The sequence below is a fragment of the Benincasa hispida genome, unplaced genomic scaffold, assembly GCF_009727055.1.
Source record: "Benincasa hispida cultivar B227 unplaced genomic scaffold, ASM972705v1 Contig245, whole genome shotgun sequence".
Taxonomy (NCBI): Eukaryota; Viridiplantae; Streptophyta; class Magnoliopsida; order Cucurbitales; family Cucurbitaceae; genus Benincasa; species Benincasa hispida.
The window spans coordinates 1,273,585-1,291,703 of NW_024064773.1; the positions used below are offsets into that span (position 1 = coordinate 1,273,585).

The 18,119-nt window shown below is 36.3% G+C and overlaps 1 protein-coding gene across 1 annotated transcript; it reads left to right on the forward strand.

Annotated features, from left to right (window-relative positions):
* The first annotated feature begins 5,225 nt into the window (after nt 1-5,225).
* Nucleotides 5,226-17,435, forward strand: LOC120069143 (homeobox protein LUMINIDEPENDENS). Its single transcript, XM_039020826.1, has 13 exons — nt 5,226-5,550; nt 6,551-6,578; nt 6,668-6,798; nt 7,155-7,603; nt 7,721-7,814; nt 8,245-8,338; nt 9,087-9,216; nt 9,298-9,349; nt 9,438-9,478; nt 9,559-9,647; nt 11,100-11,531; nt 15,028-15,557; nt 16,060-17,435. Exons 1-13 carry the CDS (start codon nt 5,377-5,379, stop codon nt 17,011-17,013), a joined length of 3,198 nt encoding a protein of 1,065 aa, XP_038876754.1. The 5' UTR covers nt 5,226-5,376; the 3' UTR covers nt 17,014-17,435.
* Nucleotides 17,436-18,119: the final 684 nt, after the last annotated feature.

The following is an 18,119-nucleotide window of genomic DNA, read 5'->3' on the forward strand; positions in this document are numbered from 1 at the left end:
CTGATCATTCGTGTTGGAGACATGCGAGCGGGGGCATCCTATACAAAGAGTTTGTATAAGACTTGACCATGAAGTGTCAACGTCTCGTTATATAACACCGTTCATGACAGAGACTTCACTTCACTAGGATGACCATAGATAACATGACCTCAATCATGAGTGAGTTGGGAACTCCTGCCATTGAGGAGGGTCCTTTGATTTGTATGGGTGCAAGTGGCTAGGTCGCTGATTCAAACCTACCATTTTGGGGATTCGTCTGATTTGGGAGCTGGGAACTCAGCTACACAAGATGGAATTCACTCCTTCCCCGAAGCAGAGGTAAGTAGATAGATAGCTCCCTTAAGGGCTGATTCCGGGGCTTGAACGATGTGGTGCCACACACCTTCTCTTTGGCTCGAGAGGTGTTCACAACATAGTTGGACTATGTTGTATTGTTCATTAGAGGAATCAGTGGTACTTAAGAAGTGAGATGTAACTACAGGGGCAAAACGACAAATTTGGGCCCAGCTGTATTTACGAGCATCTGTGAATGGTCATCGTACTCATGATTGGTTATATCCGATGGACACAGAAATATATCTGTGGTAAGAAGAGTTCAGCTGTTGGTCTTTAGTGGAATACTTGATAGTTAACGGATGGTGGATCTCGTGGCTAAAGAGTTTGGTAAGCTATTCACGGATCGTTGGAGCTTCGAGCCATAGGTCCATTAGGTTCCCTAGGTAGCTTGGATAAAGTCGAGAACCAGTGTTTGGGTTAATTTGAAATGTTCAAATTGACAAGAGAAAGTTCGATTATATATGATATAATTGGATTGATTAATTATATATGATATAATTGGCTAAATGTATGAGATACATTGTTTTGAAGGAAATTAGATATAAATATGATTTATATCAAGTAGAGGAGAAAATACTATAGTAGATATGTGATATCAAACTATAGGATAAAAATATAATATGATTATATTTATTAATTAATTATATGATAATTAATCCAAAAATTCACGTTCGAACATGGGTTAGTGGGGCAACGTCGGTTATTTTAACTAATGAATTAAAATGAAAAAAGTTTTCATTTTGATCGGAGGCTCGAAGAAAAAAAGAGGGCGCATTGTTGAGAATAGAAAACGATCACTTAAGAAAATCGAGAGCCTATACGATAGCACTCTCCGCCTAAATGATCGTCTTCCTCGCGCCTAAACGATCGCACACTGTCGCCTACACGATCACATAGCTTCTTTCAATGATCGTATAGTGTGCCAATTTTGCTAAACGATCGTATACCTTTTCCTAAACGATCATTCAATAAAACCTATACGATCGTGTAGCTCCTTCTAAACGATAAGCATTCTGCTATGCGATAGCGTCTTCTTCCCTCCCACTTGCTTATCGCCTACACGATCCGTGCTTCCTCTTTCCTTTACCAAATTCACCAAAGACCACGCTTTGGGTTTTCACTCTGAGAAATACCCCGAGCTCTTTACTGGTGGTGTCGTCCCCAAGATGTTCGTGTTTATGGTTGTTCGTGCTGCTGCAGTTGACCCTTCCGTTGGGCGTTGGTAGATCGCGTGGAGGTTTTCCGCTACTTTGAGTGATGAAGTTTGAAGAATGTCTTCAACTGGTATGGCACTCTTCCCCTTGTTACTTTGTTGTTCATAGCATGCCGATAATTAGTGTTTGTTTGCATAACTGTATGTTTTGAATGTATAATGTGTATTTTGGTGACGATGAGATCAGAGCGATCTAAACGCGCTCATGAAACTCTTCGGTAAGAGATCCTTCAGCACTGAGTATGGTAGGAGTGCCCAGGGCTAATGGATGATACCATCGATCAAGTGTCGCACTCTATGGCCAGAAGATATTAGATATCGCTTGGCTACATGACTCTACTTCTTCAAACATTGAGTCATGCCTACCACACACGACACAACCATCTCATTAGAGCGAGTTATGATCATATACAGTATCAGGAAGCAACTCCATATTAATTTGGGGGGAATTATTAATAAAAAGATGGTTGAGTGCGACCCAAGGACTAGGGGGCATTTGTTCTTCCCTTCACTTATTGGAAAATTGTGCGCAAGGGTGGTGGTGGTGGTGTTGGGATTGGTGTCCTAATTCTCCCTGAGTCTCATTGTTTTGTAAAGATACACATTGTTCAATGAATAAAATAAGTGTTATTTAATTCTGACATTTACTCATATCCAATAAACAAAGCTCTTTGGTTATCTTATGTGAACTTAAGCATGTATATGTGATATACAAGTGGATCATGCCTTAAGTGATAACCTAAATCGGTTTGTAGTATAAGGATTAAGGTGGGATACCTGATCCTGGTGAAACTACGGATACGACCGGCTTTGTAGAGGTTTTCAAGTGTTGTAAAATACTACAAATGGTTGATCCTGACAATTCGTGTGGAGACGTGGAGCGGGGGTGTCCTATACAAAGGGTTTGTATAAGACCTAGACCACGAGATGACTAGACTCTGTATATAACGCCATTGATACTAGAGATTTGCATCTCACCTAAACGACCATAGGTCACACGACCTCAATCCTGAGTGTTTTGTGAACTTCTGCCTTTGAAGGTGGTCCTTTTATTAGTATGGGTGAAAGTGGTCAGATTGCCAACTCAACATGCCTATCTTTTTAGGGACTTGTCTGATATGGGAGTTGGGAACTCAATCCACGATATGGAATTCACTCCTTTCTCGAAGTAGGAATAAGTAGAGAGATTGCTCCCTTAAGGGTTGATTCTAGGGCTTGAACATAGTGGCCACAGCTTCTCTTTGGAAGAGAAGACTCAGTCATAGTAGGACTATGATTTATGTTCATTAAAGGGATCAATGGTACTTAAGGAGACAGATGTAACTACAAGGGCATAGCGGTTATTGGCCTAGTTGTACTTACGAGCAATCTGTGAAGGGTTGTCGCACTGTTGATTGGTTAAGATGGACACATAATATATTTATAGTGAGGGGAGTTTAATTGTTGGTCTTTAGTGGAGTGCCTGGCAGTTAAGTGGATCACGTGATTAAAGAGTTTAGTAAGTTATTCACGTACTGTTAGAGCTCCGGATCTACAGGTCCATGAGGTCCCCTTGGTAGCGTGGATTCATAAGTTCTTGGTATTGATTTGAAATGTTCAAATTGACAAGAGGTATTTTGATTATATATGATATAATCAGTATGATGTATAAGATATAGTGGAGAATTGATGTAAATGAGATTTACATTAAGTACCATGAAATAGGAAAATAACTATGGGTTATATGTTTCATGAGATGAAATATTAAAACTATAGGTTATAAATATAGTATGATAAGTTGGTTATCATTTGTGTTTATAATAATATTAACCATTAGATAATTAATACTTTTTCTTTTAAATAACCAATGTAGTGGGTGGTTATTGGTCATGGTAACCGTGAGTTTAAAAGAAAATCAGTTTCCTATTTTGAAAGAAGAAGAAGAAAAAAAAAGGTTTTTACAAAAGTTTGAAAATTTTTGAGTTTTCTCTATGGCGAAAAGAAACTCACGGAAGTCATCAAGTAAATACAAATTTAATAAACGATCATGTAGGTGTTAGTTAAACGATCGTGCAGTGTTTACTAAACGATCGCATAGCTTTGGTAGATGATTGCTGGCCCAAGGTAAACGATCGTGTAGAATCAACCGAGCTAAACGATTGCATAGTTTTATCATAACGATTGGGCATCGACCTATACGATAGGTCTTCGACTTCTCCCACTTGCCTAGTCGTGTACGCGATCGTTCTTTCCTCCGCTCGTCTGCCTCACACCAAGTCCAAACAGAGCCCACCCTCTGGATTCTCACACCGAGAATACCAAGGTCGCCTTGTTGGTGGTGTCAGACTCAACTTGACATCGTCGAGGTTTTCCGAAGGCCATTAGTGGTGCTGCATAGGTCGTTCGCTGTTGCAGAGGAGATCGTGACCGAGGAGATCGTTGAGGATGAGCGCGAAGTGTTCGTGCTGCTGTCTCTTATACACATCTAGATGTGTATAAGAGTGCGGTGTTGCGGTCGTATAGATCGGGCGCTCGTGGTTGCTATTGATCGATCAGAGTGCGCATCGGAGCGTAGAGACGCTTCTGCCTTTGTTAATACAGTTTTTCCCTCTGTACATTTGATACTCATGCTGTAATTTCTCGATATATTTGCATAACCGTTTGTGTTCAAGTCAACTGTAAATGTATTGTTGATTCATGATTGTAATTTGGAATAGTCTTGCTTCCACTGCTCATGGAAATCCCGATTCCGATTTCCTTCAGGTGGTGGTAGAGGAATGCTTCAAGATTAAGCTGGCCATATATAATGACCTAATTAGAGGATTACAATGAAATTTGGCCACCCAAAAAGGGAAGGCAACAAAGTCTTTATCGACAGCTTCCTCTCCTTGGCAACTCTAGCTAAGAGCTCAGTGCAGACCCCTCTGAATGATGATTCTAAATTTCAATTTAAATATCTATTTTTTAAAATGTATTTGAAAATATATTTAGTTACTCACTAAATACTAGGTGAAATATAAACTATTGCTAACTAATTTATGAACTTGTTTTATGTTGAAATTTTTATATAATTATTATTTTGTAATATTATATATACATATAATATATGATATATTTTAAGTTAACAAAAATAATTGAATTTATAACATGAAATACTGTATTTGTTATTGTTCTAATCATTTTTAATATATATATGGGGTAGGAAGATTCAAACCACGTACCTCTTAGTTTTTAGTACGATGCTAATTGAGCTATGCTTGCTTTGACTTTTTAATATAACTTTGTATTTTAAATTTTGAATTCAAAATCTGGATATACAGAAAATATAAAAAATTATTTTCAAAATTTTCACTGTTTAGGTCATAAAATTCAAAAACAGTTTTTGAAATCAAAATTCAAACTGCCAACCAAATGTATATTCGTTCAATTAAGTGAATTTGAAAACATAAAAGAGAATCTAAGTTGCAACCAAATAGATCCTAAGGTATCATTTTGAAACCTAAAAGTCAAATGAAAATTAGGAAAAAAAACAAATTTTCAAAAAAAAAAAAAAAAAACCTAGACTATTAAACAAAACAAAAAAAAAAACGCGCGAAAAAAATTACAAAGCGTGTGATTTGTTCCCACGTGTGGGGGAATTGGGGTGTAATTTGCTGCTCCGTTAGTAGAGTAGTTATATACGCAATCCTCTTTCTCTCTCTCAAACCCTTCTTCTCTTTCGTTAAGCTCTCTTATTTATCAAATGCCTTTTTACCTCGTTTCAGGCCCTAATTTATCCTTCGCTTTCAGGTTTTAATGCTTATTTTTTGTTCAATTTCGATTCAGAAATTCGAGATTTCTGGTCGGCAATGGAGGTTTTGAAGGATGATTTCTCCAATTTGGAGATTGGGACTTCGGTCGACTCGTTCCACAGGTTTTTGGACTCCCAAAAGGATCTCTTTCGCTCCCAGGTCGATCAGCTCCAGACAATTGTCGTCACGCAGTGCAAACTCACTGGCGTCAACCCGCTTTCTCAAGAGATGGTGCGTTTTTTTCTTTATATTCAATTTACCCTTCAAATTCGATCTTCAAATCCAAGTCTAAATGGGTTTCCATTTTAGGGATAATGGTTATGAACTCTTGTACAGTTTTCTTTGCATAATCATAGTTTTTGTTTGTTTTGTTCTTTTCGTGCTATCGTATAGAAGGTGATGGCGAGAAGAATTTGGATTTCAACTTAAGGTCTTATTGCTCTGTTGTTCATTATCATTGTGCTTTCTTTCTTTATGGGGTATGCAAAATTGTCCTCGTTCGCTGTTGCCAGTAATGGCATGCGTGTCTATAGTTTCTGTGTTATTGGTTTCTTAACTTAACTGTTATCAGATGATGTTAACAATATCTAGTGGAATGATGGATGGGAGGTCTTGTTGGCAAGTTGGTTGCAATATTAGTCTACTAGTTCACTGTGGAAGACGCTATGTATTGAATTTATTTGAAATGTTTTCTGAGTATCATGTGTCGCTGTATTTTGTATGAAAGGTGGGATTTTTGAAGTGCTTTCCTGTTGGTGGTTGAAAGAAGAAGCTAAATTTCCTTTGGAAGTGTGCCATTAAAGTTTTTTTTTTGGCCTCTTTGGTTATGAAAGTGTCCTTGAAGACAATGGGAATTCTTTTGATAGTTTTTGCGGCCTCTTTGGAGTGTTCTATACAAATTTATATTTTTTGGAAAATCATCCTTTTTTGGTTGACCTAGATTGGAAGTTGTTCTATTAATAGTTGCTTTTGGTGAAGGTTCCGTCGACCACTGGCCTCTGAGTTGTTCTACTTTATTAATTTTCTGAATGTTTAGTTTCTTATTAAAAAAACCTTGGCCCATTGTCTCAATTTATCTTTTACATCTCCCACAATGCAATTTGACATGGTTACGATTCTTTAAAACTTAAAACATAGGTTTCATGGTCATCTTTTAGGTGCATAATAATTCTATTTGATTACTGACTTTCATGCCTTTTTTGTTGTTGTTGTATTTGTTGTCTAAATGCAGGCTGCCGGGGCTTTGTCAATTACAATTGGTAAGTCCTGACGCTGAACTGTTGTTCACTTTGCAAGGATGTCTTTTTTTACTCACTCACATAATAAGAGTCAAGTTTTCCACTTTCAGGAAAAAGACCTCGAGACCTTCTCAACCCGAAGGCTGTAAAGTATATGCAAACTGTTTTTTCTATTAAAGATGCACTTAGTAAGAAAGAATCCCGAGAAATCAGTGCCTTATTTGGTGTCAAAGTTACACAGGTTTGATATGCTTCTTGTTTTTAAATTGCCAATAATTTAGTCCGATAGTTTTGTTTTGTTTGAGTTTACATGGTTTCCTTTTCTTTTTAATAAGAGACAACTTTAATTAAGAAGGAGAGAAAACTACAGCAGGTGATTCAACCCAAAAGAGCCAAAGATTATAGAAATTTCATTAATTGGCCAATAAAAAATAAAGTAACAAACCATAGTTACAGAAAGAGAAGAAATATTAGAGAGCTCCAACGGGAGACTTAAAAATGAAATATGACCATCCTTCTCTATTATATCTAAAGATGTTCATTGAATGTATTATGTATATATATATATATACATATTCTGTGTTTGCTGGTTGTTAGGTCCGTGATTTTTTTAATAGCCAACGTTCAAGGGTGAGGAAACTAGTTCGCGTGTCACGGGAAAAAGCCATCCAATCTAATTCTTGCAAACAACTTGAAGTTGGAGGGGTTGCAACAAACAATGACCCCAGTATGCCAATTGATGCAGTTCCCTTGAACTCTGATGCAGTGTTTCCTTTGAACTCTGATGTACCAATACCATTGAACTCTGAAGCTCCAGTTCCGTTAAATTTTGATGCACCAGTTCCCTTAAACACGATTGATCCCAGTAATGTTGATAATGGACCATCCTGTTCAACACAGGATAGTGAACTATCTGGAATAGATGGTGTAGATAAAGATTTTGTTCAAACTATATTCAGTATGATGCAGAAAGAAGAAACATTTTCTGGTCAGGTTAAATTGATGGAGTGGATCTTGCAGATACAAAATTCTTCAGTACTATGTTGGTATTATTCAAATTACTAATTTGATTGGGCATCTGTTTTTTGTTTGTTCGTTTTATTTTTCACTTCGTGTTTTGATATCCAGTTTCTTCATCCTGCTATCTGTTTGGATTGTGTTAGGTTTTTGACTAAAGGTGGTGCTATTATTTTAGCAACTTGGTTAAGTCAAGCTGCTGCTGAAGAACAAACAAGTCTCCTTCATGTAATCCTTGAGGTAAGTGGAGCTTATTTGTACATCTCCTGTTTGGACAGAATTTTGTCTAACATGTAGCTGCATTTTAGCCATTTGATGGACAAATCATAGTTTTTGGCTGACTTGCGTTTGTCATCTTCATTTAGCTTTTGTATTATTATGTATAGCTAACTTTTGAATTGTACATCACCTTAACGTGGCTTGTTTATTCATAAGTAACATCATTATTCAAGTTTCAACAATTTTTGCTTTCCCAAGTTGAAGAATTGTTACTTGTAAATACTTTTAGATGGATCTTGGTTCTCGGCTCCTTCATTTAAATTCTCTTCCCCTTGGATTAGAAAGTAGCTTGTAGCTTCCAGCCCATTGACCATGAAGACATTAAGGGAATTTTGTATTTAAATAAAGAAGCTCTGCATGACAAAGAATTGATTTTTATTATTATTTGCAGGTTTTTTGTCATTTGCCTTTACACAAGGCTCTTCCTGTACATATTTCACCGATACTTCAAAGTGTTAATTACTTGCGATTTTACAGAACTTCAGGTACGATTTTGTTGTCTGGTGTTTCTTTTGTGCATCTCCTCTGTTATTTGTTGGGCAGTATCATTTTTTGAACTACAAGTAGATATGATCATACTTCAAACGCTTCAATTGGCACCTTCATGTGCACGTTAATTGCCTATTTCTCATTACGATTTTGTTGTCTTGTGTTTCTTTTGTGCATCTCCTCTGTTATTTGTTGGGCAGTATCATTTTTTGAACTACAAGTAGATATGATCATACTTCAAACGCTTCAATTGGCACCTTCATGTGCACGTTAATTGCCTATTTCTCATTACGATTTTGTTGTCTTGTGTTTCTTTTGTGCATCTCCTCTGTTATTTGTTGGGCAGTATCATTTTTTGAACTACAAGTAGATATGATCATACTTCAAAAGCTCCAATTGGCACCTTCATGTGCACGTTTATTGCCTATTTCTCATCAAGGCATATATCTTTTCCTTAATTGCTCACTTACATCTTAAATTACTTTGTGTGGCCATTTGCTCATGTATTGAGTTTGTAGCCTTTTTACTTTTTATTGTAGGAGATAGGGGAGTTCCCTTGGAAATATTTGTTGCTTTATTGCAATTCTTTTTTTGGTTGTTAATGAACTGACAATTTTGCTTGATATGGAAAATTTCCGAATCTGTGAGCTTTGGAATTCCTGTTTGTCCATGGAAAATCTGTTTGTATATATCTATTATGCTCCCGTGAAATTTTTGAGTCTCATTTTCTGACTTGAAGATCAGACATATCAAACAGGGCAAGGTTTTTATTGTCAAGATGGAGCAAATTGTTGGCAAGATCCCAAGCATTAAAGAAACCCAATGGCGTGAAACTTTTGACCAATTCACATACAGATATGATTCTGAAACAGAGGCAAGTACATATCTTTAACTTATCTATATGTTCGTGGATATTAGTAGCATTTATCTCATCGTGTAGTCGTATTCTTTGCAGTATTGGAGACATCATGTCTGATGAATCATGGAAATCGAATATTGACATGCCTGTAAGTTACTTATTTGGGCGAGCTAGATTTTATTGTCTTAGAACTTTTATAATGTTTTGGAATCTCAACAACTTTTTCTGCTGTACAGGAAAATTTTGTCACTTCAAACGTAAATGTAGATAACATGAGGTATGAATTTGATTAAATAGCCTTTAAATCCTCCAAAGTTATTGTTTTCTGCTGGCTACCGATTCTATTTTCTCCTTTAGGAAACCAGAATCTCATCAAGCATTGAAACTTTTGCCGGCCTCTTCAGATGATTTGAATCGGAAGAATGTACTAGGCTTATCTTCATCCAGTATCCTTGGAACAGGCTGTGTGACTTTTTAATATTAGTTCCTTCTTTTTGTTTATTTATTTATTATTTTTTTCTTTTATGAATTACATTGGCCAATCTGAGTATAGTTGAAGTGTGTTTTTCCTTGCTAATGTTGAACCTTTCCATTTTGATTGATAACAGGTTCAACGACCGGTTGAAAATGAAATATTCTTCGCATGAATGTAAAGTCAAATACAGTTATTTGAAAGAAGAAACAAACTCAGAAATTTTAAATCAAACTATGGATACAAAGGGGATCATCCCCACAGGCCGCAACAAACTAAACCAATTTGAATTAGTAGAGCCCTTACACGACCAAAACTCATCAAAAAGCACTCCACTTAGATTGATAACGAAAGGAGTATAATTAAATAAACATTTAGTAAGAGAACAGAATGAACCTTTATCCAACTTAAAGTCCTCTTCCCATCCCAACTCTCCAATCACCAAGCCGGATAGTGTTGCCCACTAATTCTGTCTTTCCCAGAACCTTTGACCACACAATAACTGTTAAATATGGCTTTCACCCTCTTCACCAAAGGCCCAGAGTACCTGAAATTGTTAAAAAAAAGGGTTCAAATGAAAGAACAGAAAAATAAAAGGGTTGTTTGGATGTATTTATTACAAACGATTTTGCAGGCCATATATATATATACATATGTATGTATATATATGTTAACTCTTTTCTTCTAGTTCCAATTTGAAGATCACTTTTTTCCAAGGGTAAATATACCATTCCCCAACTTTGTGGACTGTTTGAATAGACTTTTTGAATGTTTCTTATAAAATGACCCAAAGAAGAGAAACCACCCACTCCCCAACTAACTAGACTGCTAATATTTTTATCTTTTTCTTCGTCCCGAATATGGTCTCTTGACTTTCTTTTAAAGTTTAACACTATCGTCCTTGGGATACGAAAAAAGGACATTCATGAGTTGACTAGTTGGGAAACTAGGAAGTACTGGATTAGCCAAAGCCAGGCAATCCTTTTTTTGAAATATTGAAATTCTTCCAGTTCTCCAATCTCAAACTTTTTGTTCAATTCATTTCCACTTTGGAATCAACCCACTTCTGGGTCATGGATTTGTATACGCATGGAGGACATAATGTTTACCTCTTGTGAGTCAATGATTGGTTTCTGGTAGACATGTTTTGGGGGTTTTATTCATTATACTCTGTCATTAGTTCAATACAAAATCATGTGACTTTCATTTTATCATGTTGTGCTTGAATTTTCTTATTTACGCTGTCGCTGTTTGATTGTTTCAAAGTAATTCTGGGTATAGAATTTTCTTTGTTGCAGTATGGACATTATTGAATTATTTTTGACATAAATAATTAAAACTTCAACTAACTAATAACATTTTTGCATTGATCAATCCGTTTTGGTAACTGGAGAGTTTAAAGTTAATTTCCTTAGCTGGTTAATAGGATTCAGAGAACGCAGAAAAGTTCAGATGGTAGAACAGCCGGACCAGAAAATTGCTGGCAGAAATTCGCAGGTTCCAAGAACTTCTCCTGCCAGTCAAGGTCGGCCAATGTCTACTGATGATATTCAAAAAGCAAAAATGCGAGCACAATTCATGCAGAGCAAGTATGGGAAGACCGGTTCATCTAATGGACGTCCGAATGTGAAGTCTGCGAATGTAAATAAACCATTACATTTAGTTTCCGCTGCCTTGCCTCCAGCATCTAAAGTCTCTCTTCTTCCCAATTTTGAAGACCAGAAAAAAGCTGTGGCGCTCTTTCCAAAGTTCAGTAATAAGGTTGAAACCCCACTTCGTTCAAAGATTGAAACAGAATTCAAGGATTCGCTTGGAGAGAAATGTAAAAGGGTCCAGATCCAATGGCGGATGCCACCAGGTTCATTTTCTTCAACACTATGCTTCCTTTAATAGTATATATTTAATTTTAAAACGATAGCATAGACATGGACCATGGTTGAATGGGTTAAAAACTTGGAGATGCCACTTAGATAGAAGCAATTATATCCACTCGATAAATAAATGTTGACGTTTTCCAGTAAACGGGACACAATCTGGGTATGTTGGCAACAATATATATATATTTTTAAACATTTCAATTTTGTCACATAACGAGTGATCGTATATGTAAATGACAAGGAGTAAAAGATAAAAAAGACCATCGTTGATCCAGGGATCTTCCGAAAGATGCACCAACTCCTGCACCAACTGAGAGTTCATGAAGTTGAGGAAAAGAATCAAACTTTGGGAAATAAGAGTTTTATGGGCTACTGTAGTAGACACCATTCAAAACCATATTGGAACCCACCTTTTGAAATGATGTCCGAACTTTTTCACAATAATCTTTTTCCACCGAACATCACATTGGACTTTAATGGAAAACATCACAAGGACATTCTTCTTGGAACCTATCTTTCCAACCCCGTTATACCTCCCTTTATACAGTCGGGAAGTATGATGTTGTACAGTTGGCTACAGAGGAAGGGTATTTGCGAAGAGAGGAAATTGGTCCAAGATCATGGTCAGGAGACATTTCTTAACAATGATGACATTGTAAATACAAATATTGTTCAAAATAGAAGATGCTACCCAAGCAGAAAAGTCCTGTCATTCATAAAAGTTAGTCTCCGTTCCTCACTTAAGGATAAATTAGCTATTTCCAACTACACTAACTCTCGAGCAAATTATGGGTCTTATTTTAAGAGTGTGTGTGGCTTCTCGTGAAAGAGAGAAAAAAAGTGTATCTTAGTGCCTGGATATCAACGAAGACTCTACGTTGTGCGGTTGTCTTGGTGTTCCCTTGTAGATTAGATTTACAAACGAGTTGGTTATGTATGAAGCCAATGCTGGGGCTCCAACTTTTTAGGTTCATATGATTGATTATAGATGGAGATATTCTGCCAAAGTCTAGACCCTTGTGGAGAAATTACCCTCCCCGAATTAGTTTCTGTGCAATCTTTGTTTATCTGAAAATTTGTTTTGAAGCTATTTCATTCTTTTCCAAGACATTTTCCAACGTTTCTTTGGTGGAGGCACCTATCTTGTCATTTTTTATTAGTTTATTTAGATCTTTAGTAGTTTTTTTAAATAAAAAATATTCGTATTTTAATAAATATTAGTCAGGATGCTTATAAAAAATAAATTTCGTATGTGATAGTTGAGTATTATCATTATTTTTATATCGCTATAGTGTTGCATAAAATGTTAAATTTTAAATTCTAATGAACAAATGGATCATTATTCTTGTTTCAATTAATAGGATTTTGGCGAACTAGTGCTGGTGTCATCTCTGTGTCCATCAACACAAGTATGATATGGAACATGATGGCATATTATTTTTAGATAAGGATATGGTTAGAAAACAATTCTTGAAATGTCATGTTTTAAATATATCCAAATAAGTTTCTAGAGAATATTTATACTTGATCTCACTGAAAGAGAATAGGCCTTCCCCACCACCCTTAGATTATACTAGTACACTCAGTTAACGAACTTCACAGTTTTCCATAAGAAAAAAAAAAGGGAAGAAATAGATTTTGTATTATGAACGATTTTTGTACATTATAATTAAATTCTTTGATGCACGTACTGCGGACATTTCTTTTTACCGTCAATCTGTTTTGAATTTCTCGTTGAATCAACAAAATTTGCATCTAATAAACCGTCCAGTGTGGGTATCCGCATTTAAAACACGTATGAATGGAACATGAGACATGTGACATCCACTTCATTCCATCAGATTTAGATGACAGCTGCAAGCTAATGGTATAAAAGAACTGCAAAACTAATTCTAATGCATGAATATTTTCATTTTGCTTTCCTTTTTCTTTCCCTCACTGAAATTATAGAAGGGTCTTTTTCACTACACTGGACCCTCACTCGGCATCCTTGCACATTTCCTTGCAAATGGGCAGACCAGATTTCCAACCTCGTAAACGACCAAGGAAATAAAAAAGCTACGGTGGTTGAAATCCTTAAACAGTAAACCGGAACGTTAACTGGAGTCATTTCTATACTGACGTTTCTCCCTCTATTTATATTTTCTAAGCTGGTGGCATTGGTTTCTGTAGAACTGTTTCTGTTAGTGGTTCAATACAGAAGTTAATGTAGCATTTTGGACATATCTTCGTTATTTGGTGTTTGAGAACATTCGCATTATCTGCAGGAAGTTGTATCAAGTTTCTTCTGTGATGGAAATTTTAATTTATTTATTTTTGAGAGTCTACAACTTTTATTTTCTTATTTCAAGGACCCCAAAAGTGATGCAGATGTGATTCGTTTAGAAGCAAAATAGGAAAAAAAATACTGCTTTATTCTATTGATCGTAGTGTAACAAAAAAAAAAAGTACACGTACATTACTTTTGTCGAGCAACTCAGGATCTCATTTTATGCAGGAGTGGTTGTCTTTGAGTTTTTCTCCTAGCTGTCCAAATTGTTTACGGTCATCAGGTACATGGTTCACTTGTCTGTAATAGTCAGGGGGTGTGGTTTGATGTGTGCATGGATGGAAGGTATTGTTATAAGCCAAATCTGCTAATGTGGAGGAGTATAATTTTGTTACACTCAGTAATGGAAAGTCTTAACGGTATCCCTAGATCTTGGCTATGGCATCTTCAACAACCAGCTGATTAATCTCAACCCCTCCCCCGTAAAAAAGGAAGACAACAACACAAAAAAAAAGAAATCAAGCCCTCCCTTGTAACAAGGAAGACAACAAGAAGAAAAAATCAATCACATTTTGTTAGTACAATGGTTTATGTATAATAAGCTAGTTTCCTGCCTTAATTTTGAAAATTTAGCGTGATTGAAACATACCTTGTACTTAAGTTTGAACTGTCTTATTTTGGAGCTGAGGTTTCTAATTGTGTGACCAATTCAATGTAGTACCATACTGAATGAACAGAGCAGTGAAATAAGCAAGAGAATTGCAAAATAGAGTTTTACTTTGGCAAAAACTGGAACTCAATACAGGAAAATATGTGAAGTGGCCTTAACGTCTACACAACAATATTATGTTGACTGCAGTTGAGCTTCAATGGCAGTATATTGAGAATAATAAATCTGAGTAACGGCTGTTTTGTCTGCTCTTCTGAACGTGTGCATGCGAAGAACATTCTGTCCATTAACAAACCATCAAATGAAATGAACCACAGTTTTTTCTGTTTAGTAAAAGAAGTTAAAAACAGATTCAATTGTACTTCGAAGGGTTATTTCAATTCACCAGTTATGTGCGATAATAGTTCGATCTGCATTCTTCATTCTGTATGTATAACGTTTAACAACATTCTCCTCATTCTGTGTAAGTTCATAATTAACGTCTATCTGTTTTGCTTATAAATTCACAGATAGCCTCATTTTATTTCTATATATGCAGAAATGAAACTCAATGATCTCTGGAGAGTAGGTGGTGGTGAGAATAGTAAAGAAGCTGGATTCCAAAAAAATAGGAACTCTAGAGAAAAGGAGACTTTCTACCAGACCATCCTTGACATACCATCAAATCCCAAGGAGCCATGGGACGTAGAAATGGACTATGATGACTCTTTGACTCCTGAAATTCTGACTGAGCAATTGCCTGACAATGAAAGTTCAGAAGCTGAGGTTCGTAACCATGTGGTGGATGCTGCTGTTCCATCAGAGGTGATCTCATCTCAAGATGTCAAGCCAAATGCAGCTGAGCCAGATCTTGAATTGCTTGCCGTACTTTTGAAAAATCCAGAATTAGTTTATGCTCTTACATCTAGCCAAGCTGGTAATTTGCCTACAGAGGAAACTGTAAAACTGTTGGATATGATTAAAGCAGGTGGGGCTAGTAATTTGGGCGGTGCTAACAGGATGGGAAAGACGGTGGAAAAAGTTGAAGTCTCTCTTCCATCTCCAACTCCTTCAAGTAATGCTGGAACGGTGCGTGACTTAGGCTCATTTTGCTGCTGTTGCAAACGTACATGCAAGAATGTTGCTTATATTTTGTGCTTAATCAGATTATTGTCCGTTTCATCAAGTCAAACTTGGGGGAGCAAATAGCACCTCTTTTTGTTTGTTTATTTGTTTCTGGCCCAATATTAATTTCAACTTCAACCTCACCCTTCGTATATGTGGTTGCTGAGTCACATCAATGATTGCTGGGTCTTCCTTAACCTCTTATTTTCAATAAATTGGGTATCGCTTGATCAAACTTATTAGAAGATTCTTATTTCTGAGTTTCCCACTCCATAGCATCACAGCTCTTGACAGGGATTCTGCTTTCTGAGCTTCTTCCCTCCCTCCATTGAACCTTAATGCTTGCCTTGAATGCAAGTTTTTGGAACAAATTTTATTCAGTTGAACATTGAGAATGCAAGCTAACTGAAAATTATTTGAAAATATAATCTTTGCTAATGATGGTTTTTTCCCCTTAAACTTACAGAGTGGATGGAAACCAGCAGTCTTGAGGAATCCTTTTTCACAGCGAGATTCCGTTGCAGAAAGCCGAGTTGCACTCTCTTCCCCACCAGTTGATACTTCAAGCATTGCAGTGTCGCGTATCGTTACACCGAACCAACAACACGGAGCTATGCCACCAGTGTCCCACCAAATTCCTGCATCAGTTTCTCAATTTTCACTTCCACAAACTATGATCAACGGATGCCAATCCCATCACGTAGTTCACTCTCACCAACAGGGCATCAACTCTCCAAACGTTCAATTACCGAACTCAGAAATAGCCCTGGCATCAAGGAGTTTCCCAATCACCAATCAACCCCTAATTAACCATATAACAGCAGCTGCCTCTTCAGCGAGGATTGAAGGTCGGAATATTGTAAAACCTGTCTCATTTACATCAAACACACCAGAGAGAATACCAATCTCATTCCAATCACCTCCTTCCCCAACCCCAACACAAATGCCTCCAATTCAGCAGCAAAGGCAACAGCCACAATTACAACCATTTCGATCGGAGCATCCGCATCTGCATCAAACTCGTGTAAATATCTCTTTACCACCCGCTGAGAAATCAGCCCCTAGTTTAGGTTCTTGGAGACCAAGGCAGCAGGATATTGGTTCTCAAACATCTTCTCATTACAACTCTGGAGCTAACCAAAATAATGACAGTAAATTTGTTGGAGGATCCATGGCGGCGGTAAGGGGAGGCCCTTCATGGGGGAGAAATGAATTTGAATCTTGGAGTCCTGAAAACAGTCCAGTAAGAACTCAAGAATACAATAGGCCTGATAAAAGCTTCATAGAGCCCAGAATCAACTCTGGAAGAAGCTATGGGCCTGTTGACCAGCAGCAGCAGAGACAAAGGAGTCCTTATGGATATAGAGAGCAAAACAGACATGGAAACAACAATAGAAGATGGCGTGATAGACAATATTGAAACTGTGAATTGTTGTTCGAGTAAGAAGGGGTTTTCCACTCATAAAGAAGGAGCTCAGAAATGCTTGGTTTTGGCTGTTAAAATGGGTTTAAAAGGCATTGAAAAAGAGTTCCTTCTTTGGGAATATGGGTTGAGATTGGTGTTCTTCTGTATTTTGCAAGTTTCTTTTATATTTTCAAGGCCCCCTCAAGAATGAAAATAACACAAATTCACAACACCTGACTGTTACCAGGAGCATCCTTCTTTCTTTCTTCTTTCTTTTCTTTTCTTTTCTTTTTTAATGGGGGGGCTTTGGCTTTTGACTTGTAAAATTTAGTTCGAGGAGCTTGGGGTTTGTAGGGGGGAAGGATTTCATTTTTCTTATCAATTATTATTAGTGTTATCCTCTCCTTGAAAGTGTTCTTTCAGGGACTTCTCCATTAGCTTGCTTCAGCTATTTAGTAATTTCTAATTCTTAACGTGAAACCTAATTTATCTTTTTACTAAAATATCAAAAAGTTTGAATATCACCTTCAAATGTTGGCTGGGTTAAAAACAATAACTAGAATAATATGAACTAAAATATTTATAAATAATAATAAATATCACCGTCTTTGTTATAAACAACGATAGATTAGTATGTCTATCTGTGTCATGATCATGATAGACATATATGGTAGTCTATTATTGTCTGTCGGAATCTATCACAGGTAGACTATGATATTTATAAATAAAAATTAGGGAGAAAAACCTATATTTATATTTACCAATTTTTTCCAATATGATATCTTTCTTTCAAGATTTATTATACACATACAATTAGAAGTTTATAGTCTTATTAAATAATTTAATTTGAAAATTGAAGAAATGAACTTACAATTTAACCCATTATTAATTAATGAGTAACAAAAGAAAGGAAAGGGAAAATTTAAGTGTAAATTGAAGTGACAATTGTGTACTAAAAAATGATTTAATGATGTCTTTTAAGATGAAACAAATTACAAACACCGATTTTAATATTCCATATTGAGTCATAATTCATATTTGAGGCATATCTTAAAATGCACCAATTTTTTTGCAATTTATTTCAATCACCGAACATAAAAAGATATATATATATATATATA